Below are 27,132 nucleotides of genomic sequence, written 5' to 3' on the forward strand. Positions count from 1 at the left end.
GAAGTGCTCTAAAATTTCCTGGTAGACGGCTGCGCTGACTTTGGTCTTGATAAAACACAGTGGACCTACACCAGCAGATGACATGGCTCCCCAAACCATCACTGATTGTGGAGACTTCACACTACACCTCAAGCAGCTTGGATTGTGGCCTCTCCACTCTTCCTCCAGACTCTGGGACCTTGATTTCCAAATGAAATGCAAAATTTACTTTCACCTGAAAACAACACCTTGGACCACTGAGCATCAGTCCAGGTCTTTTTCTCCTTGGTCCAAGTAAGACGCTTCTGGTGTTGTCTATTGGTCAGGAGTGGCTTGACACAAGGAATGCGACACTTGTAGCCCATGTCCTGGATATGTCTGTGTGTGGTGGCTCTTGAAGCAATGACTCCAGCAGCAGTCCACTCCTTGTGAATCTCCCCCAAATTTTTGAATGGCCTTTTCTTAACAATCCTTTCAAGGCTGCAGTTATCCCAGTTGCTTGTGCACCTTTTTCTACCAACTTTTTCCTTCCACTCAACTTTCCATTAATATGCTTGGATACAGCACTCTGTGAACAGCCAGCTTCTTTAGCAATGACCTTTCATGGCTTACCCTCCTTGTGGAGTGTATCAATGACTGCCTTCTGGACATCTGTCAAGTCAGCAGTGTTCCCCATGATTGTGGAGCCTACTGAAACAGACTAAGGGACCTTTTTAAATGCTTAGGTAGTCTTTGCAGGTGTTTTTTGTTAATTATTCTAATTTACTGAGATAATTACTTTTGTGTTTTTATTGGCTGTAAGCCATAATCATCAACATTAACAGAAATGAAAACTTGAAATAGATCACTCTGTTTGTAATGACTCTAAATAATATGAGTTTCACTTTTTGTATTGAACTGAAATAAATTAACTTTTTGATGATATTCTAATTTAGTGAGAGGCACCTGTAGGTTCTCAATGAGATTGAGATCTAGAGTTTTCTGGACACAAACCTAAAGTGTCAATGTTTTTTTTTTTCCTCAAGCTATTTAGTTATCACTTTTGCCTTATGACATGGTCTCTATCATGCTTGAAAAAGCATTGTTCATCACCACATTGCTTCTGGATGGTTGAGAGACGTTGCTCTTGAAGGCTGTTTAGATCCCATTCTTTATTCATGACAGTGTTCTTAGGCAAAATTGTGAGTGAGCTCCCTCCAAGGATTCATAGGCCCCACACATGAATGGTCTCAGGATCCTTTAGTGTTGGCAGACACAGGACTCATGGTAGCGCTCACCTTTTCTTCTCTGGACAATCATTCTTCCGGATGTCCCAAACCGTTTGCAGGGGTCTTCATTAAAGATAAGGCATTAGTGATAGGAACCATCCATACAAGGTCACCTTGACGAGGTTGTATGGCTTTTAAGCTCTTTGATTAAAAAAAAAACAAAACACTAAAGCACCTTACGGCAATAGTGGAGCTCATGCATTCATTAACTGCAGTGTTCTGATGCATTGTATATGTATATTGGCTATATCACGTATTTGTGCACCTGTATATTAATTTAATACTAAAAGTGTGCAGGCCATTTTTTTATTCTTTGTAATGCACAAAGTAATATCACAGGAGGGATAATACACTCAGGTTACAGCATACAGAAAATATACACAGTAATTTCACAACACAGGAATCATGCACACAGTGATGTCACGAATTAATTCAATGAATTTACATTACAGGAAACCTTATTCTCCTTTGTCTTACTGAGCTGCAATATAAACCTTCAGCACTATGTGGCAGCAGAGTCCTGATCATGCAGTTTTATACACATTTGATTGCGGTTCTGTACGGTGACCATGCTGGAAACTCGGGCACAGCTTCGCGAGGAAGGGAGGACGGCTTGAAACGCAACATCATGCGCCAAAATGTTGGTGCATCAGTTTGGTGGAAAGGACGCAAACCACACGGCTGGTGTAAATTTGCCGTATATCAGCAAGGTTTCACTATATGTTAGAAGGGAATAGCAAATCTGTTGAGGGAAGTAAAGTGGAAATCACTGTCATGAAGGGCTGTGCAGTCAGAGTGGGTATAAAATGGACCCACTCCGACTCCTAAAACATCTAATAAATTGGGTACAGTAGTTCAATGCAGTTTGTGGGGAATATTTTTTTCATAAAAATTTGGAAAAGTTATGAAATGTCCTATAAATGTCTGTCCTATTCCTGATCTAAGGGTCTAGACTTTTAGCTGAGATGAATCTGTGCTACAGTAAATTTATCACTTACACATGAGCCATGTATGAGGGAGTCAGAGTCATGGAGTCGGTGTCATGCAAATTGAGGAGTCGGAGGTTTGGCTCACCGACTCCACAGCCCTGCTGTCATGGGGACGTTTAAGATGCACTTTGGGTCATTTATGGCTGGAGACTTGGGGAATAGTGGCTGAAATGCATGTGGGCTCTGAATGACACTTATAGAATACTAGCTATTGAACCCATTCTATGCCCTGATGGCGAGCATTTTTATTGGCATATGGTCTCTTATGCTGGTAGGTGCTGCCCCCCTCCTGGTATTTGTGCTGCCCCCACCCCCCCTATCCTGGTATGCATGGCACCCCTCCTCCCAGTATGCATGGCACCCCTCATCCCCAATCCTGGTATGTGTGGCCCCCTCACCCCCCAATCCTGGTATGCGTGGTACCCCTCATCCTGGTATACATGATCCCCCTCACCCCCCCAATCCTGGTATGCATGGTACCCCTCACCCTCCAATCCTGGTATGTGTGGCCCCCTCATCCCTTTCCCACTGTACACACATACAAAAAACAAACAGTTATACTCACCTTTCTTCTCTGTGCTCCAGCGCTGCTGCGTCCTGTTCTGCCGGGGGAGGAGAGCGGCGCCGGAGCACCGCGCTGTCCGGCGCCATTTTGCTGAAGACACTGTAAATGTGTCTTCAGTAAAATGGCGCCAGATAGCGCTATGCGCCGATCTGATACCGCACTCCTGCCCCGGTCTTCGGCGAAGAGAGGCGCCGCAGCAACGCTCCTCCCAGTCAGGTATCTAAGTATGGCGCCGGAGATCGCAGTATGCATTCAGAGTCTACGCATACCACGATCTCCAGCACCATATACCTCCTCTTACCTATAACGGCTGGATGCGTGATTCTGTCTGCGCGTCGCACATGCGCAGTATATCGAGGCTTCAGACAGACACGCATCCCCAGTTATATTATAGATGTTCGGCCATGACACATTAGGACTTTGTATCTGCTACCATGCTTTCACCAGTAGCGGTCTTTAATATACAGCACTGAAGCCTATAAACCACTTAGAAATCCTCTCATCAGGGCTGGTTGCCACCTTCCATAAGTGAGGACGGTCCCAAGGTTTAGGCCCAAAACATCACATTGAATGCGGATTGTCAAATAAAAAAATCAGACCTAAGCCCTGGATCCTAGTGTCAAGGTGTTCAAAAAGGGGCGCAGTACCAGCAATGAGCAGTATACATTTCTTGATCAATATCCGAACAATGAATATAGACTTGTAGCATGCAAGACACCATTACTTAGATTAAAGTGGTCCAAATCTGCACCATTTCTTCACTATGGAACGGAATAAAAAAAACAACAAAAAAAAAAAAACACAGTTGATCCAAGATGACAATGTACACAGGGAGAGTTCACCCTGTTTTTTTCCTAACCCCCATGCTGCTATTGTATGTGCGGCTCACCAGAGAATCAAGCATAAGCATTGGCTAAAGTTAAGCTGACCCACTCACACAGACTAAGGTCAGCCAAACCTACAAATATCAAGGATTCGGCTGAAGGTCTAATGTGTATGGGACCAAATGATGGTTGGGAGATATGGCGATGAGGCAGTCTGCCAATTGCATTGTTCTCCCCGAGCTAAGCCGCTATCAGGCGTGTCAGTCGGTGGCTTTTTGATAGCAAGCAAAGGAGCGCTTGGCCGAACGAGAGCTCCTGTGTATGGGAGAGTTGGCTGGTAGCCGAATGATCTTACAGCCGACAGCCACCTAATGTGCATGGCCAGCTTTAGCTTGCCACAGATATCACTGCGGACATAACACCTGCCTGCGCAGTGCCAGTCGGGTTAGCAAGATGCCAAGTATGGGCTATCACATCTCTAAATCCTAGTAGCACTCCGTTTTATATTCAATTTACTTGTTCACATCACATTTTGCTTATAAGTTACAAATGTTAATATGGCTCCAACGCCAAGTCAAGTTGTTTAGGAAAAATGGCCCAATACGGACAGGAGCAAGTGATCAAATTAAGAACCACATAAGGATTACTTCTGGCTGATTAGGCGCCATACCATTACTGGTCATATTTTTGCTAGCAGTCAATAAGAAAATATAAAACTATACAACTTATGTATAGGAAAATTTACCAAAACTGATGGAAATAAGCGTAGGAAACTGGAATCTAAGTAGCATCACATACACCGGAAGTGCATTGGCTCAGAACGCGTGCGGTGTAAACGGTGCACTGCGAGATCGTCTTAGGCTATGTAAGCGACACCACTTACAACCTGCACTTCTTTTAAGACTCGGGCTGTCATCCATTGATATTTATACACCCGACGGATTGAAAATGCAGGACCACAATGCATTTTTTTTTTTTATTTAATATTGATGTTTACCTTTAAAGGACGTGTGCAAAAATGAGATAATGCAACGTAAAAGTCGGGATTTAAGGTGGAACTGAAAAAAAAAAAAAACACACGACAGACAACCCAACTAAACAGGGTTTTTTTTTTCCTTTTATTTCCAATTTCTTTGGATTACCAAATAAATGAGCTTACATAAAAAGCAATCCAATTCAAAAAGCCAAATGCTTGGAAACTGTTAAATGCAAAACAACTCCGAAAGTCACACGTAGATGGCTAGTATGCAAACAGTAGCCACTTCAATAACTAGGCTGCGTCAGGCTTAATACTTTTATGCCCAGTTTTTAACTGATAAACAGTGTATGGTGTCTGCATTGTTCTGTGGATATGGAGAATCCTTTGTGGATGCGAAAGAAAAAAGGAAAAAAAAAAAAAAAAATTGAAGGGCAGATTGGTATCATCCTGTCTCCTCTTGAGGCAATTCAACTGAAGTTATGCAGTGCTAGCCGAAACATGTCATTTGTACAGACCCAGGTGTCCTGCACGTTCTTAAGTAGAAACATTTGGTGGAATCCAATAACCGGGTCATCGTCTGCCTAAAAATAAAATACGACAATTAGCCTGGAAATATACGATCATACTGCACAGTCACATCAGTATAAAAAAATTGCACAAACCTAAGGACGCCATTTTTGATCACATTACCTGCAAGTAGAGCTGAGCAAGTTCATGATCAAACTTACTAAACCAGCAATTATTCACCATCTCTCATGGTAGATACAGTGGATCCGCATGTCCAGTGACTGCTTCTACACCCCTCATTACCTTCACCCCTGCATTTTACTTCTCCGCTGTGTTATTACATATTTATACTGTGATTGACTGCTTGAAATAATGCAGAGGCTGCTGTGATCACAAGACCTTTGTAGCAGCAAGTCGCTTCTATAGACACATGCACCATCTAATACCCTGATAAATTAGAGAGGGTTTTCCGCACTCTTTATAATTTGTGTGTGTATCTAGGTTGCACAATGCTGACAGTTTGTAATATACTCCGTGTCAACGTTCTGCATCATGTCCTAGATATCACACTTACGTCATGTGATCAGCTCTCCCTGACTAATGTCACAACTGAAGCCACACACCCCAGTCTGCCAGACACTCCCCCTGCCTCCTGCTCCAAGCACACAGTGGGAGGCAGCAGGGGAATGACTAAGATGATTGGACAAACCAGTCCAATCAGTTGTTAGCAGGGACAGACTGCTGAATTGAATGGTGGAGAATAAAGCGGATTTCTCCACCTTTCAATCTCAGGAAAGTCTAACGTTCCTGCCAGGAACTTTAGGTCACATGACAGTCTTATGTAACTGGAAGAAAGAAATAAGAAGGTGCCAAACACCCAGTGCTCTCCTCAATCCCCAGGAAGAAAAAGGCTTCCGCGTAGGGGAGTATAATATGCTGTGTGCGACTATCTATCCGTCCATTCATCCATCATCTATCCCTCTAGACTAGAAAGATGGATAATAGAGTTTCCGAGTCGCGCAACGCGTGACCCAGAAGTAGCTGTTGGCAAAGTCTATGGAGCATCAGAACGAGTCTCCATAGACTTACTAAAAAATCCCACGTAGGTCAGATTAAATAAAGTGGTGAACGAGGGAGTGTTTATTCCAATAAAGTATTTGTGTGTTTTCCTTTTTATTATTGGGCTAGTAATGGGGGTATCTGATAGACACCTCTCCATTACTAAACACCAGAGCTTGATGCCAGCTGACATCAACCCCAAAACCCATAACCTAGATCGCCTCTGCTCTTCCTGATTGCCCTGGTGCGGTGGTAAAGTGCCAGAATTGGAGCATCTAATGTGATGCGCCATTTCTGGGGCAGCTGCTGGCTGGTATTTTTAGGCTGGAAAGGGACCAATCACCATGGATCTTCCCAGCCTGATAATATCAGCTCTGATCTGTCAGCTTTACCTTTGCTGGTTATCATAAATAGTGGTCTAGGAGACTGTCGGCTCTTGTATCATTACTGTAAATCTGTGTGATAAGAAAGAGGAGGGAGGGTGGGGGTTTAGTGTCTTTGGAGATTTTTAATAATTTGTATGCCACCTATTTTCTAGGACATCCATCATGCAATATTTGTTCCAAATTTACTCAGGACAATGAACCCAAATATACAGTCAATATATAAAAAAAAATAATCTTCAGAGTAAATAAGTACATGGAGTCCTGGAAGTGATGACATGGCCTCCACAAAACCCTGATGTCAACATCAATCGGTCTGGGATTACAGGAAGAAACAGAAGGATCTGCGTAAGCCTGCATCCACAGATCTGTAGTTAGTTCTCCAAAATGTTTAGAACAACCTCCCTGCCAAGTTCCTTCAACAACTGTGTGAAAGTTTACCTAGAAGAATTGATGCTGTTTCTAAGTCAAAGGGTGGTCACACCAAATATTGAGGTGATTTAACATTTCTTTTTTGTTAGTTCCGGTTGCATTTTCAGTTTCCTAGTTTTAAAGGTTGAAAGTGGACAAGTCCATAGAGTTCAAGCTATAAAACTGAAAGAGAACCGGTCATCACGATTTAGCGTGTTAAAGTAAAGGCGCCATTTAACTGAACACCACCGGGACATGAATCTGTAAGTGCTACCCGCAGTGAGGACAGCACTGGCGAGAAATTTAAAAAGGGAAGCAGATGCAGTCACCAGAGGGGCATCCCCAGAGTCGAAGACCCTACCCACAGTCCCGCCCCTATGCACCTAAACCTTATTACACCCAAACTTCAAATGCTGATTAAAGAACAACCAGGATGCGGTTTTCTTCACTAAAGGTTTCTATTAAATCTGTATAACAGCACCATTATGACCATGCCTTTACTTTAACATGCTAAATTGTGATGACAGGTTCTCTAACCCCTTTCCGATGTGGTATGTAATAGTACGCACCACGTCGGAAAGGCCGGTTCAGAGAGGGCTCCGGCGCTAAGCCCGCATTGAACCAGGCACGTCAGCCGATTTATAGAGCTGACATGTGCCCGCAACAGCCGCAGGTGGAATCGCGATCCACCTGCGGCTGTTAAATAGTTAAATGCCGCTGTCAATCCCTGACAGTGGCATTTAACAGAGCTGCGCCGGAAGAGCGTTAGTTACCCCGCCCATCGGTGAGCCCATCACGAGGTCGCGGGTCACCGATTCGTGGGCATGACAACCCTGGGTCTGCAGCAGACCCCTGTGGTCGTCATGAAAAGATTGCTATGAGCGCCACCTAGTGGTCGGCGCTCATAGCACAGGAGCATTTCCACTGCATACAGGCGATCTGCTCATCGCCTGTATGCAGTAGAAGCAATCAGATAAGTGCTGCTTCTAGTCTCCTATGGAGACTATTGAAGCAAGCAGAAAGAGTAAAAAAAAAGTTTTTAAAAATAACAGTTTAAATCACCCCCTTTTGCCCCATTCAAAATAAAATAAAAAATAAGCCCCACATATTTGGTATTGCTGCGTTCAGAATCACCTGATCTATCAATATAAAAAAGGATTAATCCGATCGGTAAACGGCGTAACGAGAAAGAAATTCCAAACGCCAGAATTACGTTTTTTTGATCACTGCAACATTGCAGTAAAATACAATAACGGATGATCAAAACATCGGATCTACCCCAAAATGGCATCAATAAAAAAAGTCAGCTCGGCGCACAAAAAAATAAGCCCTCACCCAGCCCCAGGTTCCGAAAAATGGAGATGCTACGGGTCTCGGAAAATGGTGCAATTTTTTTTTTTTTTTTTTTAAAACAAACTTTGGATTTTTTTCACCACTTAAATAAAAAAGAACCTGTACATGTTTGGTGTCTACGAACTCGTAATGACCTGGAGAATAATAATGGCAGGTCAGTTTTAGCATTCAGTGAACGTGGTAAAAAATAATAAAAAAAAAAAGAATTGGAATCACCGAACTTGGAATTTTTTTCCTGTTTTCCAGTACACTGTATGGTAAAACCAGTGATTGCGTTTAAAAGTACAACTCGTCCCGCAAAAAATAAGTCCTCACATGGCCATATTGAATGAAAAATAAAAAAAGTTCGGGCTCTGAGAAGAAGGGGAGCAAAAAAACGAAAACGCAAAATGCTCCGGTCATGAAGGGGTTAATATGTTGAGCCACAGGCAGGCAAAATCCCCAGCTTTTTTCAGTGAGCACGGTGGCTCAGTGGTTAGCACTGTTGCTTTGCAATGCTGGAGCCCTGGCTTCAAAGTCCACCAAAGACAACATCTGCAAGGAGTTTGTATGTTCTCCCCGTGATTGTGTGGGTTTCCTCCCACACTCCGTCTCCAAAAACATATTAGATTTAGACTAAGAGCCCCAGAAGGGAACAGTCTTTAATGTGCATCGGCAGTCGTTAAGGGGTTAAAGAGCTTGTTTGGTAAACATTTGATAACGTGGTTCAATAGTCACCTGACCACCCGAACGAATGAATCGCTTCACGGATCTTCAGAATGCTGGAAGGTGAATATGCCATTTTAATTTTTTTAATCACATTTATGACTTAATGTTTTCTATATTGGACAACCCCTTTAAGCCAAGCTCCAGCTGTGATGACATTAGGTAGCAATGTGCCCCATCTAAGTCCCCCATCTTGTAGCAATGTGCCCCATCTAGGTCCCCATCTTGTAGCAATGTGCCCCATCTAGGTCCCCATCTTGTAGCAATGTGCCCCATCTAGGTCCCCATCTTGTAGCAATGTGCCCCATCTAGGTCCCCATCTTGTAGCAATGTGCCCCATCTAGGTCCCCATCTTGTAGATATGTCCCTTATTGTGCCGTTCTTCACATACACATGAGAAAAAAAAAAAAAAAGATTCTTCTCACATGTCCTCTGTTCCCTTGGCGTCCTTTCTGCACATGTGGCCCGCAGGCATCATAGACCCCTTGAAGGTCCCGGCCCAAGAGCCGCAGGCAGCAGTGCTTTTTCAGTTGAATGTGCATCCTTGGACACACATTCAATTGAAATGTATTGCCGCACAGCAATGCTAGTCGCCGGTCAATCATAGGCAAGCAGCTGACCTCTGCGCATGGCAGTGACGTTATACACCGGGACGCCAATGTCAGCTGCTAGCCTCTGATTGGCCGACGGCTGGCATTGCTGTGCAGGGACACGGTCTCTGCCCGGCAATACATTTCAATTGAATGTGTGTCCAAGGACTGAAAAAGCACTGCTGTCTGCAGCTCCTGGACCGGGCCGGGATGTTCAAGGGGTCTATGATGCCTGCGGTCCACATAAAGCAGACTCAGGGGCCACATAAAGCAGCCCACATGTTTGAGACCCCTGCATCAGCTAAAGTGTATTATGTGGTATATATGTAGATACACACATCACTATAGACTTTTCACGTCACAGTGCTCATAGGTCAGGGGTGATGTGGAGACATGTGACGCGTTGTCACCGCTGTGGATGTGTAGTGGAGTGCAGTGATTTTGCTGCTTTCCAGAGATGAGGCCACTGCTCTGTTATTTCCAATACTGGAGTGATAGAGGTCAGCGCAGGGGCAGAGATTAATGAGAGCCAATGAGTGTGTAGTGGGTGGGCAGAGGGCGGGGCTGGATACTGAGGCCTGGCGGTACCAGCTCTGGCAGTTAGATTAGATAATGCACAGGGAGCTGTCAAGTTTGGTAGAGCCGCAGGAAAACAAAGTGGCTGCAGGGAATGAAGCAAATTTCAGGAGGAAGGAAAAATAGAAACAAAAAAACAATTTATAGGGGTGTTATAAATTACAATACAACACGGATTAGCTTAAGAAAAAAATTAGGATTTCAGGGTCAGACAACATCTTTAAACAAAAAAGGGAAGTGCACTTACCAACAAAATCTGCCCTCCCCAATAGTCTCTGCCAGCCCAGAAGCAATGACGTCACGACCACCTGTGGCCTAACAGACTGTTGGTTGGGACGTCACCACTTGTTCAGCAGAGACTCTTCGGGGAGGGGGTCAGGTTAAAATGGCAATTGGGCCCCCCCCATTCAGAAGGGTAATTCTCCACTGTTCACTTCAAAAATGTAGCGGAAAAACCTTTTAAAATCAGGTCATCCCTGCTTTAAAGGGAACTAGTCACCTGAAAAAACGCTATTAACCTACATACATGGGGTTAATCTGCAGGTTAATAAACGTTCTGAACCTGCCCGGCGACTGCACTTAGACCCCCACTACTGGGAGGAAATTAACTTTTTTTCCCCGGGCAGCTTTGGGTTCCAGTCACCAATCTGTGTATAGAGAGCGATGGCTGTAACCACACCCCCCACAATGAGTGACAGCCGGATCTAATGCTGAGCCGCTGTAAGTCAGGGCCGGGGGCGCGGTTACAGCCGCTTATCTCTATACACAGAGCGGTGACTGCACCCGATTCTATGGCTGGAACCTGAATGCTGCCGGGAGGAATGAGGTTCATTTCCTCCCGGTAGTGGGGGTCTAAGTGCAGGTGCCGGGCAGGTTCACAGCGTTTTGTTTTTTTTCCAGGTAACAGGTTCCCTTTAAGATTCCTAAGGTGGTTTTTAAGCAGTTTACCATGTTACACATGTGAACATTACGATGTTACAAGTTACATGAAGACAAAGAAATCTTTCTCCTCTCAAACGTGAATAAAGCTATATTGTGAACCCCTCAGCTGAACTGATGCCTAACAAAATATAGTCAGAATATGACATCAAGCAGACTTTAGATTTTAAGGAAGTAGAACTCCGTGATTTCATTGTACTTGTAAAAAAAATAAATGTAGGCTTCCTCACCATATGCACTGAAAATGTACATTTTCTTGTGTGTCTCCATTTCTGGATTGTCTGCCTTCCCAATTAGCTCTCCAACTAATACAGTTCACCCAATTTCAGTAATAACTGATCAATGACAGAGCTGCTGCCCTCACTCATTCTGCTATGCGATTCAGCTTCAGCCTGTCTCCCTGCCACGTTCTTGTGATAGGATTCTTCCTGTCAAGAGGCAACCTAAAGCTTCATCTTACAGGAATGCGCTGGAACCTCTGCACATCAGCAAAGGTTCACCGCCAATCATTTTATAATATCATTTAGATTTTTTTCTCTCTTCTATTAAGGAAAATTTATATCTTTAGGTGCATAAAGTGGGATATAGAGAGGAAAGAGGAGGGTGGGGCAGTGTCTGAGCTACCACGAAGGATGCAATTGGTGACTATACTTAAGTGAGCTACACATGACAGCAGCTAATAATGAAGGGGGAGGGATGTACGGATGCAATAAATGAGAGAGAATATTATTTTTGCGAAAACATGAGGAAAAAAAACCCCATTTTGAATTGATAGCACAAGTTATTACAGACTGGCAAAAGGGACAAGGTGGTTTTCCAAAATAAAGGACAGCTGCAAAAAGGCACGCCCTGTCAGCCTTGTGTAGGAAACACCAGATTAGCTAATTAAAGGTACTGTCAGCACAGGATGACTGTTCAAACTAGGTCCCACCAATTAGTGCTTCATGGCGAGGCCACCGCCACCTGTATCTCCACCATCCCCTTATTTGATTGACAGCTCTAGCTTCATAGAGCCAGAGAATGGCAGAGATAGATGGAAACCCAAGTAGGTGGGAAGGTGTATATAAATGATCGGCCCCACCATGAAGCTCTGAGCGCATGTGCTTGGTTTGAACAGTCATTCTGTGCTGACAGAGACCCTTTAAAGTAAGTGGACTTTACAGGTGCAGATTGTAGACTAAATCTTGATGAACATTTCAGTTCCTATGTTTCAGCAATAGGAGGGGGCCTGACTTATGAGGTGCATTGAAAGAAACTGGATGGACCAATAAGTTATAACCATTTATACAACACCAACTCCTCTCAGCTGATGACCACATCATAGTTCAGCTCAACTTTTATGTTAATGTGGGGTAATAAATCCAATATACTCACATTCAGGACATGCAGACTACAACCCTTCGAGACTGGATTCCCACAGGCATGAGTCACCCTTGGGCAATTAGGTTAAAAAAAAATAAAATTAGCTATGTAGTGTTTCTTTGCAAGATGCCTTTGGATGGAACAGACAAATACTCTATATATACACGCCAACCCCATCGAGACATTTGATGACCGCATCGGGAGCTTCTCTGACAAATATACAAAGTTGAAATTGTAAAGCAGTATGTATTTAGCCTCAAAAAGGAAAAAAACGTGCTTCTTTTTCAAAGCAAAACAGAAGTCTGAATGTGTGAAGCCAACTTTGAGGAGGTTCGTCCTAAAAAATTTTATGTAAATGAATCAACTTCGCAAATGGTTTAAAACTTAATAACATTGTCCACATACAGCTCCAATCATTACTTATTAATATAATGGTACCGGTCAAAAGTTTGGACACCCCTGTTCCCAGGGCTGTGGAGTCTGTAAGCCAAACCTCCGACTCCACAGCTCTGCCTGATCCCTTGTTCAATGTATGCACATTGTAGATTAAGACCGAAGGAAGCAAAACCAAACACATACGGAAACAATAAGTAAAGAAACGTGTAAAGCAAACCAGAATATGCGTAAAACTTCCTCACAGTACCCCCTTCTTTTACTCGAATGATGGCTTTACAACCCCTAGGCTGTCTCTCTAGCAGCTTCATCAGGTCGTCACCAGGAATGGCTTCTGATGAACAGGTCGCCTCGTCAAGAGTTCGTTTGTGGAATCGTACACAGCTCCATACAATGCCGAGTCCCATCCAACAACTGTTCTAAGCCAGAATACGGTAAGAACCTCTTAACTAAGTAAAGAGAAACAGTCCAGCATTACTTAAACATGAAGGTCAGTCAATATGGAAAATTGCTAGAACCTTGAAGGTATCCTTAAATGCAGTCATGAATAAAACAGTCGCTATGATGAAACTGGCTCTTATAGGGACTGCACCAAGAAAGAATGGCCAACCTCTGCTGCAGAGGATAAGTTCTGAGCTACAAGCCTGATGTGCGCACACCAAGTAGCAGGCAAATGTTAACAACTGTCCAGAAAAGACTGCATCAATTTGACCATAAAGGTCAGCTTCTTACAAAGAACCCACTACTAAAGACCACAAGCCAGAAGAGACACGTTTTGGTCAAGCAATATGACTGGAGAGTAGATGAGTGGAAATCTGCACTGTGGTCTGATTATTCACAATTTTTGAGATTTTTTGTACCAGCTGCCATGTCTTTGTGAGATACAGAGAAGGTGAGTGGATGGTCTTTACGTGGGGTGCACACCATGAAGCATGGTGGGGAAGGTGTGCCAGAGCTTTGCTGGTGACACAGTTAGCGATTTTTTTTTTCCAAACTCAAGGCTACCACAGCGTTCTGCAACAACACACCAACCTATCTGGTTTGCACTTAGTGGGACTATCATTATGTTGCAACAGTACAAGGATGGAGGCTGTGTTGGATGTCTTGGCCTCCATAATCACCTGACCTCGACCTAGCTCAGACGGTTGAGATAAGTTTAACACCAGAGTGGAGGCAAAGAAACAGAAAAGCGCTCGGCAACTTTGTGAATGCCATGCCAGGAGACACCCAATAAAGCAGCTTGTGAGAATGACAATGGGGTGTAAAACTGTTAGATTACAGGACTTTGAGGAATCTAAAGCCCCCATGACACTAAGCGAAATCGCTAGCGAGATCGCTGCTGAGTCACAAGTTTTGTGACGCAACAGCGACCTGAGCAGCGATCTCGCTACGTTTGACACATAGCAGCGACCAGACCCCTGCTGTGAGATCGCTGGTCGTGTCGAAATGGCCTGGACCATTTTTTGATCGTTGAGGTCCCGCTGGAGAGCATGCATCGGTGTGTTTGACACCTTACCAACGACCTCGTTGGCGACTCAGGACCGAGAAGTCGTCCCTCATCGAGGTCTGAATCGTCAGAGTAGCTGCTATGTGACAGGGTCCCAAAAAACGCCAACATAGTTATACAGGTTGCCGTATTGTTGCAGCGTCGTTGGTTAGATCTGACTGTTTGACATCTCACCAGCAACCACACAGCGACGCAGCAACGATCCCTGCCAGGTCGTATCATTGTCGGGATCGCTGTAGCGTCGCCAAGTGTGACGGTACCTTAAGATTAAACCAATGTTTATTGATTCACAAGTTTCCTTACTTCTTGTTTCCATATGCTCTTCTGGATTTTTCCACCTTCAATCTGAATCTACAATGTGCACATTCTTTTAAGAATAAAAGGAAAATCATTACATGGACAGGCGAGTACTGTACAACAAACCCATGCCGCGTAGTCTGATCCGATGTAGTCCTCCTACCATCTGTACCCTACGTCATGCTAACAAATCAATCGTATTTCAATAAGAAATTATGACAGCAACATCAGGCAGGTTTGCTTTAGCTTAGGTCTGCGTTGACAAACATTTAAAGTATATTGCTGATATTTGCAACCCTACATAATATTGTAGAGCAGTTGAAAAACTTCTATGTGAAGGTGTCCATGCCCATAATGAAAACTTATCAACTCAAGACACACAAAAAAAACCCCCCAAAGCCACCAAAGCAAGCACACACCTCTCATCCGGACCAGGAATCCGCTATAGGTTGTGCAGCGCTAGCCTGAAGACCTCATTGGTACACACCCAAGCACCAGTAACACATTTCAATATAAAGATCTGCTGAAATCCCAGGACTTGGTCATCATCTGCCTGAGCAGAAGGTTTGAATGGAAGAAAAGAAGAGAAATGAGAGGCGCAGAGGGACAGAAGAAAAGAATGACACTTTCAAGCAAAGTAGTTGTACAGCCAAGACAGAAAAAGATTAAAGGTCAGTCAAACTCTTTAGCTAGAAAAATCCATATTTACCATTGAAATCCACAAACGTGCACATATATAACAGCACAACATGCCCAGTCTCATGTAATGCTGCAAACTATAGTATGGTGATGCCCTATAAACCCGAAAACACTGCGGAAAGTAATTGCATGTGGAAGGTCAAAAGGGTTAGCCAGGACCAGAATACTGATGGCTAATCATCAATATCAGATTGGCAGGGGTCCGAGACCAAGCACCCCAAACTAATCAGCTGTTTACTTCTGGCAACCGCTAGACCTGCTCACAGGGTAGAGTCAGGACACCCCAGCACCGAACATGGGGGCGGCCGTTATCAGTGAGGTTGTCCACTACCCTTGTCCACTACCATTTTTGCCATAAATGTTTAAGGATAATGCCCCTAAAGAACCCATATACTTTTTCTGCCATCTTCATGTAGTTTTAGGCCTTTCTGCTTCACTCCCTGTCCCCTAGCACAAGCTCTGCTTTCAGCATCCTCCGTACTACATTTCCCACCATACTTTGTATTGGGTTGCAAGCCAGCAGTGAGCACAGACCTGTAACTCCGCCTACACCCTCACACTCTTCCCCCAGCTTCAGCATAATGTCCTGGGTAGGACACTGCTGCAGACAGATCACTGGTACAGTGCATACAAGTAACACAAAGCACCAGAACAGCAGCACTTGCAATAAAGACTATGCTCTACCCTCCCTTACTGACTCGTCTTGTTCTGCTGTAATACGACAGGTGGGTGGATGGGGGAGAAAGTGTGAGACATGAATGTAGTTATATTATAGAGGGAATACAGCAGGGTATATATACACATTATACAGGTTACAATATATATTTTATACACGAGTTCCTGAAACACCGTCCTAGTACGGACCATGTTATCCTGACTCAGCCGCAGCCTATATGCCCATGAGGCCATCGAGTTTGGGCCGTAGACCTACGCTCAGCCCGGTCCGTACTCGGACCGTGCTTCGGTGACGTCTGTATTTAGCAATAATCTTTCCACCTTCAGGAGTAATGGATTTAAGTACCGCAATGGATTTTTCTACTACGATCATAGCCCACGTGTGAACCTCGTCTAAAGGAATATTTTCTAACAGCCCATAAACTGTCCTAGGCATAAACCATCAATAAATATCTGAGAAGTGACAACCTCTAACCCCTGTACAACCTATTTTTGCAATAGTTCGATAAGGAATGTATGAAGCAGCTTCTGGCGCTGAGCCCGCACCTTACCACAGAGATGCCGGCTGTGCTACATGGGCAGCATCTGCCGGCTGTGCTACACAGGCGGCAGCTGCCTGTAAGTACAGTTACCAGAGTGTGCCGCAATCGTAGTTTAACCACTTAAATGCCGCTTTCAATGTAACTGCATTTAAATGACATCAATGCTGCCAGCGCTACACGGTAGCTTACTTCGATTGCTGAGGAACTACTGAGCTACCATCTTGCTCTTGAAATGAAGTCCAGATATCACTGAGCTTCATAGGGCTACCTTGATTTCCATATACAGTGTAATACAGAGAGTTATTGCAGTGTATAGCATAAGCAATCAAATGATTGCAGCTTCAAATTCCCCAAGATGAATAAAAAGAAAAAAAATGTAAAAATACAAAAGTAAAAAAAAAAAACAAAACCTTAGAATCATTCACTTTTCTTCCCTTTAAAAAAAAACAACAAAAAAACGCATTTTAAACGTCAAAACAAAAAAAATTGAAAAGCCAGAATTGCAGATTTTCGGTCGCACTTCCCCACAAAAAAAAGAAAATATACAAAAAGCAAACAAATAGTTGTATGTATGAAAAAAAGTCAGTTTCGCATAATACAGCCCTGTGGATGCAAAAATAAAGTTCTGTTTCTCTAAAATGGAGAAAAGTTGATTTTTTTTTTTTTTAGTTTCAGAACTTTTTTTCACCACAAAAAAACAAAAAGAAGCTTGGCATCACCTTAGCACCGACAGATTCCCTTTACCACACAATAAATGAAGTAAAAGCGAAACCCCCCCAAAAAACAATGAAGGAATTGCGTTTTTGTTTTTTTTCTTTGCGATTTAACTACTATTGGAATTTTGCTTCCAGTTTTTCAGTGTATGGTAAAACGAATGGTCTCATTCAAAACTACATTGCGTCCCATAAAAAAGCAAGCAGTCATGGGATATTGACAGGAAAATAAAAAGTTATGACTTGGAATAAAGTGAAGAAAACATGAAAGTGAAAAAATGGAAAATTGTTGGGTTATTAAGAAGTTAACGGCTTTTGTTCACCTTTCCATAGAAATTTATTGTTAATTTGCTTCAGTCTTGTGGAAAGTAGAAGAAACAGGCTAAAAGATAAGGCGGCATTTACCCGTCCATAAATCACAAGCCCCATAAGGCATAGGCACATGGGGCGGCCAGCAAAGGTCAGGGGAGCTGCCGGTTGGCCAGGTAATCTGATCTAAGCATGGTCCGTATGTCACAGATTTGCGATTTTGGCCTAAAGTACATGAAAATTATATAAATCTGGTGCGGATACATGAGCTAATGAAGAGCAGCATCCTAGATGCACACAGCTCACATCCAGCCTATATACTCCTACAATAAGAAAAAATTTGAAACTTTGATCAGGCTGCAAACTGCATATCAAGGGGTCTGAAAATGGATAAAAGAATGAAGGTCGCAGACAGAAGTGCTGTGCACATGCTGCGGAAAATTCCGCTGCGAATTATCATTGCGGAAAAATACGCAGCATGTCCATTAATTTTGCGGACATGCAGCGTAATTGCCGCCATTGACTTGCATTGAATCGCTAAATATCCGCGTGACTACATGTGCACATGCGGATATTAAGCGATTCAATGTGCGGATGGTACCTGGGTTTGGAGAAGAGGAGACTCATCCAGACCCGGGTACCATAGTACCTGTAAAAAAAAGAAAAAAAAAAAAATGAAAAGAATTTAAAATAAAAAACAAACATACGCACCTTCTGATTGCCCCCAGTCTCCTGTACGATGCGTCCTGGCTCCCCGGCAGCTCGCGATGGTCTAAAAGGACCGTCCATGAAGCCATTTAGTCACGTGAGAGGTCACGCGACTGCTGCCGATGGCGGTCGAGTGACCTGCCACATGACTAAATGACGTCATGAAAGGTCCTTTTACACCACCGCGAGCCATACAAGAGACCAGACACATCGTACAGGAGACCCGGGGCCATCAGAAGGTGAGTATAATGTTTTGTTTTTTTATTTTTTTTCCATTTTTAAACTAACTTGGTCACACTACTATAAATCCATGCCGGTTGCCGGTTGCATGGATTTATATAGTGTGACCAAATTGTCAAGCACTTTTCCAAGTGATGCTAAAATCGTTGGAAAGCGCTTGTCAACCCGCATGCGGAAATGCATGTGAAGAACGCTTGACAAATGCTTCTACCTGGCAGGTAAAAAGCATGTAAAATCCGCATGCGTTTTTCCTGCCAGGGAGATGCGGAAAAAATCTGCAGCATTTCTGCATCGTGGGCACTTAGCCTGACACATGTAAAAATCTTTTTTCCACATCGAAAGAAAAAAAATTGCTTTCTGGAAAACTGCAGAGAGTTTGTCAGCGCTGTGTAGATAATATTCTAACAAATCCTATTCACTGCAGCGTATCATCTGGCTGTAACGTACCACAAGGAAAAAATTTGCATGTGAGTGAAAGTAGTAATTAAGACAGGAATATCCTTCAGAAAACATGCTGAACGTAAACAGACGGTGAACGTGTGCATCATGCATGCAGCCCATGCACTCCACCATAGGGCCGAGTGTCTAAAGGGATCAACATGCCTCCGATTAATAAGAACACAATGGCAAACACTGGCCGAACCTCACAACCAGACACCAAAGCCACACCTGGCATCACCCAATAACAGAGCTGTCATTAGAAGGAGCAGACATCAAGGACAATACCGGCAATCAGCAACAGCAAATGCAGCAGACGACAGGGCAGTCTGGAGGATGGGACAAGACTATGAAGGCAGAAGGGTTGTTTTCTGGCAATGGAGTAGCAGCAAGCCACAATAAATCTAATGCGGGTGAATGTATGCCAAAGATGACATCTGGCACACATGAAGTACCACCGTGAACGCTGCAGGTGCCCATTGTGTGGAGCAATTTTACCACTATTTAACCTGGGCTACTCATATGCTTTTGATAACGATTATATGGCTGACTGCTATATGCCTTCAGACTTTCCCATAAACAAAGTTAAGAGTGCTTGTATTTTTCACCAAAGAAAAGCAGCATCCAGACTGTTGTAGCAGAAAAAGGGTTGGGCATGTAAAAATGCAACATGTCCACTCTTTCTCTAATTCCCACCAACTACTGAAAGTTGCATACACACAGACAGCCAACTTATTCTGCAAAAATTCGGAGAAACCCCAATACGCATTAGGCAGTGGGTTGTTTTGGGCGACTTTCACCGATGGTGTATGACACCTTTAGGAACTGAGGGAGGAGTTGAAAAGCTTAAGCTATCAGGTGCCGCCTCCACTATTTAAGAATAAAAGATTCTCCAGGACTTTTTTTTTTCTTTTCACTATGGTCCTAAAAACGAACAGGCAGGTTACTGCTACCTACCTTTCGTGCCCAGTGCCAATCTGTCGGCAGAGCAGTCACAGTGGCTTCCTTTGACGTCACGTGAACAGGGCAGAGGTTAATCTTCTACTCGGTTGACGTGACTGACGACATCAAGCTGATTGACTGCTGAAGGTCAATAAGCATCACGTCGACAGTCACGCCCCGTCAACAGAGCAACCTGGAAGTAAGAGAGCTGCTCTGTTGATGCGGAGTAGCTGAATCGCCAGCAGGAATGAATCGATCTGAAGAGGTAGGTAGTTGTCAACTATCTGTCTGTCTGTTTTTAGGTCCAATAAAATAGTCCTGGATAAACCCATTAAGTAGGGGAAGAAGTGACAGTCACAAAGCATGCTCAGTACACACACACGGAGCAGGATACCTCGTCCCTGTGGGTGACGTAGATGTGATTACCTTGAGCTGGCCTACAACCATACTGATGATACAATTGTCAGGTGTCGGCTGGTGGTCTTGTGAAGTGATGCTGTGTTGGATCTTCTGAAAAGGAAGCATCTGCAAGATGAAATACATACAAGATCTCAATAGACTGGACGGAAGGAAAAGAAAAAAAAAAAACACACATCCTGAGATTTAACCCAAATAATTGGCCCATTTATACTGGTATTACTGTCACACATGTTATATTCTGGTTCATCCAGGACGGAAACTCAGTCTAGCTGACAACCTTGTTAGAGAGAAAGCAAAGTAGAAAAGTTATTTAGAAATTAAATAATTGAATTTTAGAAGTGAAATAAATGGGCAAATCTACTATGACCAGACTGCAGGCGCAATGTTGAGGGCAGAGACCTTAATACCCTCCTGCCCACGTACTTGTCTTCTACTTTTCAGTCTACGCCTGTTATTAGCTCATCTCACAAACAGGGGGCGCAATGGATACCAATGGCAGGATCCCCCATCCATTACACGTGTGTCAAATTTTGTAGCTATGCCATCAATTGGTAAAAAAATAAAAAATATTCAGACGAGTACTGTACTTACTGACAACTTTTCAATAATCGCATCTTTGCCTTGATATTGCTGACCTTCCCAAGTTAGACATGAAGAATCAGTCTGGAAAAAAAAATAATACATAAATAATAAATGAAAGTGGAATAAAAAGCTTGTCCCTTAACCTCCGTGTCACAGAAAAATTTTGGCCTTTATGACAATTGTTTTCCATTTTTACTGGTACCATTTTTGGGTACATACGGCTTTTTGATGGCATGAACAAAAGCACATTTTAACATTTTATTTGTTAGCACTCACCATGCAGTAAGATTGACATAGTAATTTTATTCTGCAGGTCGATACGATTAAAGTGAGGACCAATTTATACTTTTTTTTTTTGTTTTACTACTATTGCACAAGAAAAATCAGTTAAAAAAAATCGAATTTGTGGTCATCTAGCAAGAGCTTTAACGGTTTCATGTGTCTGTTCACAGAACTGTACAAAGGCTTTTTTTTTTGCACACTGATCCGTACTTCATATTGCTACTGTATTGGGATACATAAAAAAAAAAAAAGTGACCAAAAAGTTGTGAGTCGAGATCACCAAAATTGTAATAGCGCTCACCGTACAGGATGGAGAACAACAAGTTAATAGTACCAAGTCATTACAAACACAGATGGCAATGGGCTTTTACAGGGGATATTTTTTTTATTCATTTTTTTTTAAAAAAAGGAGAAAGAGTTAAACTTGTTATTTGGTGTTTTAAGTCCCCATAAGGGGACTTGAACATATGAATCTTTGATCACACTAATGATACACTGTACGACTTGTGTAGTACAGAGCATTATCTAACCAGTCAGTGTTTGACTGACAGGTAGCCCATTAGACCCCACCTCTAGTGGGCTCTGGCAGGTTTAGGGATATGGCAGACAAGGAGGCCATTTTAGGTCTCCAGTTGCCATAGCAACCCATCAGCCCTCTGTGATTGTGCCTTGGAGGGGGTGTTGCCAATGGGCCAACATAGGTAGCAATCTCCCTCTTTCATACACCTTACATACCACCATTAACAGTGACACATGCGGCGTTAGTTTACTGGGATCGGCGCCATCTCCGGTTCCAGCACACACAGCAATAGTACAGCTGTGCATTACAGCTCTGTCCTGCTTCGGATGGCACAAGCTCAACTTCTGTGCCATGTCCGAGATGTAAATGGTCGCCCAATCAATGGAAAGCACTTGCAATCTGGATGTACAGGTAAACCCATTTGCAGGAAGGGAGTAAAAGGCTTTACAGCTGTGGTTTTTATGCTTTTTTTTTTTTTTTTTTAATGTAGCCATGGTTTTCTCCATTTCTGTCAATAGTCACAAACACACTATAAAGAACATGCACCAGCTTCTAAAACTGCAACGGTGTGTAAACTGAACATTACAACTAATCAATGCAGTTATGAATCCAATTTTGTCATTGTTTATTTTTTTTTTAAGCCTCAAAACCGCAAAAACAAGAACCTCTCTTTTCCTTCAAATGTGGACTGCCATGTTCTTGATAAAACTTGATTGTTAGCCAGTATGATCTTTTTTGTGTTGCATACATATTCCAAACTTTGTATGTGAGGTGTATTTTATTCGTTTTTTGTTTTTTTTTCAGATGAATCTTTCCCCTGTCTTTCCTTTTCTTTTCCACCTCCCTCTTTTCCAGTTTATTTTTATTCCTCTCATTTCCCTTCTTCATTCCCATTTCCTTTCTCCCCTTTTTTCCCCTCTCTCTTTAAGGCTGTGTGCCCACTATGTGTTTTTCAAGCGTTTTTGCCGCGGAATTTCCGCAGCGAAAACGCTTAAAAAACGCTTAGTAATACGTGCCCCATGGTCCCCAATGATAATCCGCATGTGCTATGCACATGCTGCGGAAATTTCCGTTGCGGGTTATCATTTCGGAAAAATAAGCAGCATGTCCACTAATTTTGCGGACACACAGTGTAATTGCCGCCATTGACTCACATAATATCCGCATCACTACATGTCCACATGTGGATATTAAGCGATTCAATGTGATGTTGGTACCCGGGTCTGGAGAAGAGGAGTATCTCCTCCAGACAAGGGTACCATAGTACCTGTAAAAAAAAAATAATTTAAAATAAATGAACATTATACTTACCTTCTGATGTCCCCCGGTCTCCTGTATGATGCGTTCTGGCTCCCTGATGGTCTAAAAGTATCTTTCATAACGTCATTTAGTCATGTGACAGGTCACACAACTACTGACGTCGGCGGTCGCATGACCTGTCACATGACTAAATGACGTCATGAAAGGTCCTTTCATACCACCGTGAGCCACACAAGAGACCGGACACAGTGGAGAAAAGACCGGGGGCCATCAGAAGGCAAGTATAATGTTTTTGTTTGTTTTTTTTTACCATTTTTAATCTTTTTTTCAATTATTAACTTGGGTGTGACCAAGTTGTCAAGCAATTCCCAAGTGATGCTAAAATCGCTTGGAAAAGCGCTTGATAACCCGCATGCAGAAATGCATGCAAAAACGCTTGACAAACGCTTCTACCTGCAGGAAAAATGCATGTAAAATCCGCATGCATTTTTCCTGCCAGGGAGAAGCGGAAAAAAATCTGCAGCATTTCTGCATCGTGGGCACTTAGGCTGTGTGCCCACGTAGCGTTTTTCAAGCATTTATGCTGCGGAATTTCCGCAGCGGAAACGCTTGTGAAACGCTAGGTAATCCGCACCCCATGGTCCCCAAGGGGATTCCGCATGTTCTATGCACATGCTGCGGATTTTTCCGCAGCGTTTATGCTGCGTACAAAAATCCGCAGCATGTCATTTAATTTCGCGGAAGCGCAGCGGAACTCCCGCCATTGACTTGCATTGAAACGCATAAAAACCGCGACTGTACATTTTTACAAGCGGCTTCTATGCGTCTCTATGTGCGGATGGTACCCAGTTCTGGAGGAGAGGAGACTCTCATCCAGACCTGGGTACCATTGTACCTGTAAAAAAAGAATAAAATAACAAATAAAGTTTATATTCACCTGTCCGGCGGCTTGTCTCTGAATGCCGGCATCGCTTGAGGACCTGCGGTGACGTCAGTGTCATGTGACCGCAGGCCCTTCACCGCTCTGTCTCGCGAGATGCCGGCATCCAGGAACCAGACAGGAACGAGCGCTGCAGCCACGCCGGGACATCGGGGGTGAGTATAGCTTTATTTGTTTTAATTTTTACGGTTCACACTATATAAATCCATGCCGGTTGCCGTTTGCATGGATTTATATAGTGTGACCTAGTTGTCAAGCACTTTCCAAGTGATGCTATCGCCTGGAAAGCGCTTGTCAATCTGCATGCAGAAACGCATGTGAATCCGCATGTGAATCCGCATGTATTCTGCAGGAAAAACGCATGCACAATCTGCATGCGTTTTTTTCTGCCAGGGAGATGCAGAAATGCTGCAGAAATTTTCTGCTTCATTTCTGCATCGTGGGCACATAGCCTTAGCCTAATCCTGACTTTTTTTCCCCTTCCCCTTTAGACAGTTGGGGTGACAATTTACATTGTTATTAATCTTAATTTGCATTGCTCATTATATATGTTTATTGGGTCTTCCCCTTTTCCCCTGTTACATGTTCAGAATCCCCACAATAAAAACCTTTTCTTTTAAAACTGCAACATGTGAACATATTCTTATAGACACTATATCAGAAGTGTAATACAGTCTCCTCAGATACTCACATATATTGCTTTTAGTTGCGCTCTATCAGTGTCAAACAGATTATAATAATGTTGTACAAAGCTACAGCCAATGTGCTCCCAAATCCGCTTGTCGTCCATTCTGAACGCTTATATGACAAACCTGGATGAAAGGAAAAAAAGTGATCAACCATAAAGCCCCCAAAATCTCACAGGTAGATCAAACAACTACTGCTCGTACTGGGGGTGCATACATTATCTACACTATTCCTCTGGGCCGATAACACAGGCAACAACACTGGCATATCAGCATTTTAGAGTAAATCTGTTGCAAAACAGCAATGATTTTTCTGCGACTTTCGCAGTCTTCTGTATGACATTCAGCTACCTATTCAATTCCCGGCTGCTCTGGTGGTCCCCGACAGTCCTGCTTTAGTGACATCACATCTATTATTCATGTGACCACTGCTGCCAATCTATGGCCTCAACGGGCACGTGAATGGTGATATAGTACACATGAAAACATCTCTGCAGATGCAGCGATTGGCTGCAAGGGTCACATGAATGATGTGACCACTGCAGGCAATCACTGCATCAGCAGAGATGTTTTCATGTGTGGTATATGCAGCTGTTTTTTTATAGATATGGTAAAATACAAGATGCGGAAAGCGGCGCTTATCTCTCATATACAGGACTGAGTGGGGGAGGAGGACTTCAGTCGTCCATAACTACTGGCAGCATAAAATAAATGATGATTACATACTGGTAATTTGACTTTCCTGAAACCCATGACAGCACATGATCCACCACGATCACTGGACAGGAAGCCAAGAGCACAAAATAAAAAGGCATCTCACACTTCCGCTTTCAGTTTGGTTTAGGAGTCACCCAATTTATAATCATTATTCTTATTTATACATTCACTCAATCACATTCTTCATTATAAGAGAAGATTGAGAACCATCACCGACCATAAGCCAGAGGGAGGGGATAGATAGGGGTACTGTCATGGGTTTCAGGAAAATCAAATTACCAATAATTATCATTCCCCCCCCCCCCCCCCCCCCTCACATGGGAGACGATGGCCGAGGAATCCTCCAATAGGGAGGGAGCACCCCGGTAAGATCTTACACCCGAAGAAACATCCCAAGAATATCCAAGCTCAACAGATAGTGCTTCAGGAAGATTGTGAAAGTTTTAGATAGTCAATAATAATATTTTTTTATATAGCGCCAACATATTCCACAGCGCTTTACAATTCAGAGGTTCATATACAACAGTCATAACTAACAAAGTTAAAGATAATACAATAAGTAAACCAAAACTAAATGACGACCCTGCTCGTAAGAGCTTACAATCTATAATGAGGTGGGGGTGACACAAAGTACAGGGGTTTATTTACAATGATGGTCCAGCCATCTTGAGGGGATGAGGGAAAGATAAAGGCCGCATGAGCTCATCACCAGCCAGTATTTGTAGTGGTTTTGGGTGCGGTGGAGAATTATGTTCAGAGAAATAGTGAATGGGCTATATCTAAAAACTACTGATTAGGGAATGTGGTAGGTGTGTTTAGGGAGCGCCTAAAACAGTGTGAGTTGTGGCTCGTCCTAATTTCTTGGGGTAGAGCATTCCAAAGAATAGGTGCAGCTCAGGAGAAGTCTTGGAGCCGGGAGTGGGAAGTACGGATTAGAGCGGGTGTTAGTTGAAAGTCGCTTGCGGAGCATAGAGAACGGGTAGGCCAATAAACAGAAATGAGGGAAGAGATGTAGAGGGGTGCCACATTGTGGAGAGCTTTGTGGGTGAGGACAAGCAACTTAAATTGAATCCTATAACGTATGGGCAGCCAGCGCAATGACTGGCACAGAGCGGAAGCGTCTGAGTAACGATTAGCCAGAAAGATGACCCTGGCTGCAGCATTAAGGATGGACTAAGAGCTGATACAACTAGAACAGGCAAAAAAAAAGAAAAAGATCTGAGCTATTAAATATGAAGAGCCATGATCAAACATTCATTTAGGGATGACAGAATATATCCTATTATCTATAATAGCATCAATTCCACAACGTAAATGGATGTTAATCATACAGTTATATGAAAAAGTTTGGGCACCCCTATTAATCTTAAGCTTATTGTTTTATAAAAATTGGTGTTTTTGCAACAGCTATTTCAGTTTGATATATGTAATAACTGTTGGACACAGTAATGTTTCTGCCTTGAAATGAGGTTTATTGTACTAACAGAAAATGTGCAATCTGCATTCAAACAAACTTTGACAGGTGCATAAGTATGGGCACCTCACCAGAAAAGTGACATTAATATTTAGTAGATCCTCCTTTTGCAAAAATAACAGCCTCTAGTCGCTTCTTGTAGCTTTTAATGATTTCCTGGATCCTGGATGAAGGTATTTTTGACCATTCCTCTTTACAAAACAATTCCAGTTCAGTTAAGTTTGATGGTCGCCGAGCATGGACAGCCCTCTTCAAATGATCCCACAGATGTTCAATGATATTCAGGTCAGGGGACTGGG

The 27,132-nt window shown here is 43.1% G+C and overlaps 1 protein-coding gene across 2 annotated transcripts in view; it reads right to left on the minus strand.

The window, feature by feature from the left end:
• Nucleotides 1-4,961: 4,961 nt before the first annotated feature.
• The window catches only part of NUTF2 (nuclear transport factor 2), a 35,613-nt gene continuing 13,442 nt past the window's right edge, over nt 4,962-27,132 (minus strand). The window contains exons 2-5 of one of the 2 annotated variants that reach the window (XM_073659391.1): nt 24,648-24,768; nt 20,964-21,035; nt 20,379-20,477; nt 4,962-5,185 (exon numbers count right to left, since the gene is read on the minus strand). In XM_073659391.1, the coding sequence (XP_073515492.1) occupies nt 5,072-5,185; nt 20,379-20,477; nt 20,964-21,035; nt 24,648-24,746 (384 nt within the window). In that variant the 5' untranslated portion in view covers nt 24,747-24,768 and the 3' untranslated portion in view covers nt 4,962-5,071. Of the gene's footprint in view, nt 5,186-15,113; nt 15,240-20,378; nt 20,478-20,963; nt 21,036-24,647; nt 24,769-27,132 lie in introns of those variants that run through there. The other variant, XM_073659392.1, reaches the window with a different exon arrangement.

The sequence above is a fragment of the Phyllobates terribilis genome, unplaced genomic scaffold (assembly GCF_046119375.1).
Source record: "Phyllobates terribilis strain yellow unplaced genomic scaffold, ASM4611937v1 Scaffold_13__5_contigs__length_258822181, whole genome shotgun sequence".
In the NCBI taxonomy this organism is placed as follows: domain Eukaryota; kingdom Metazoa; phylum Chordata; class Amphibia; order Anura; family Dendrobatidae; genus Phyllobates; species Phyllobates terribilis.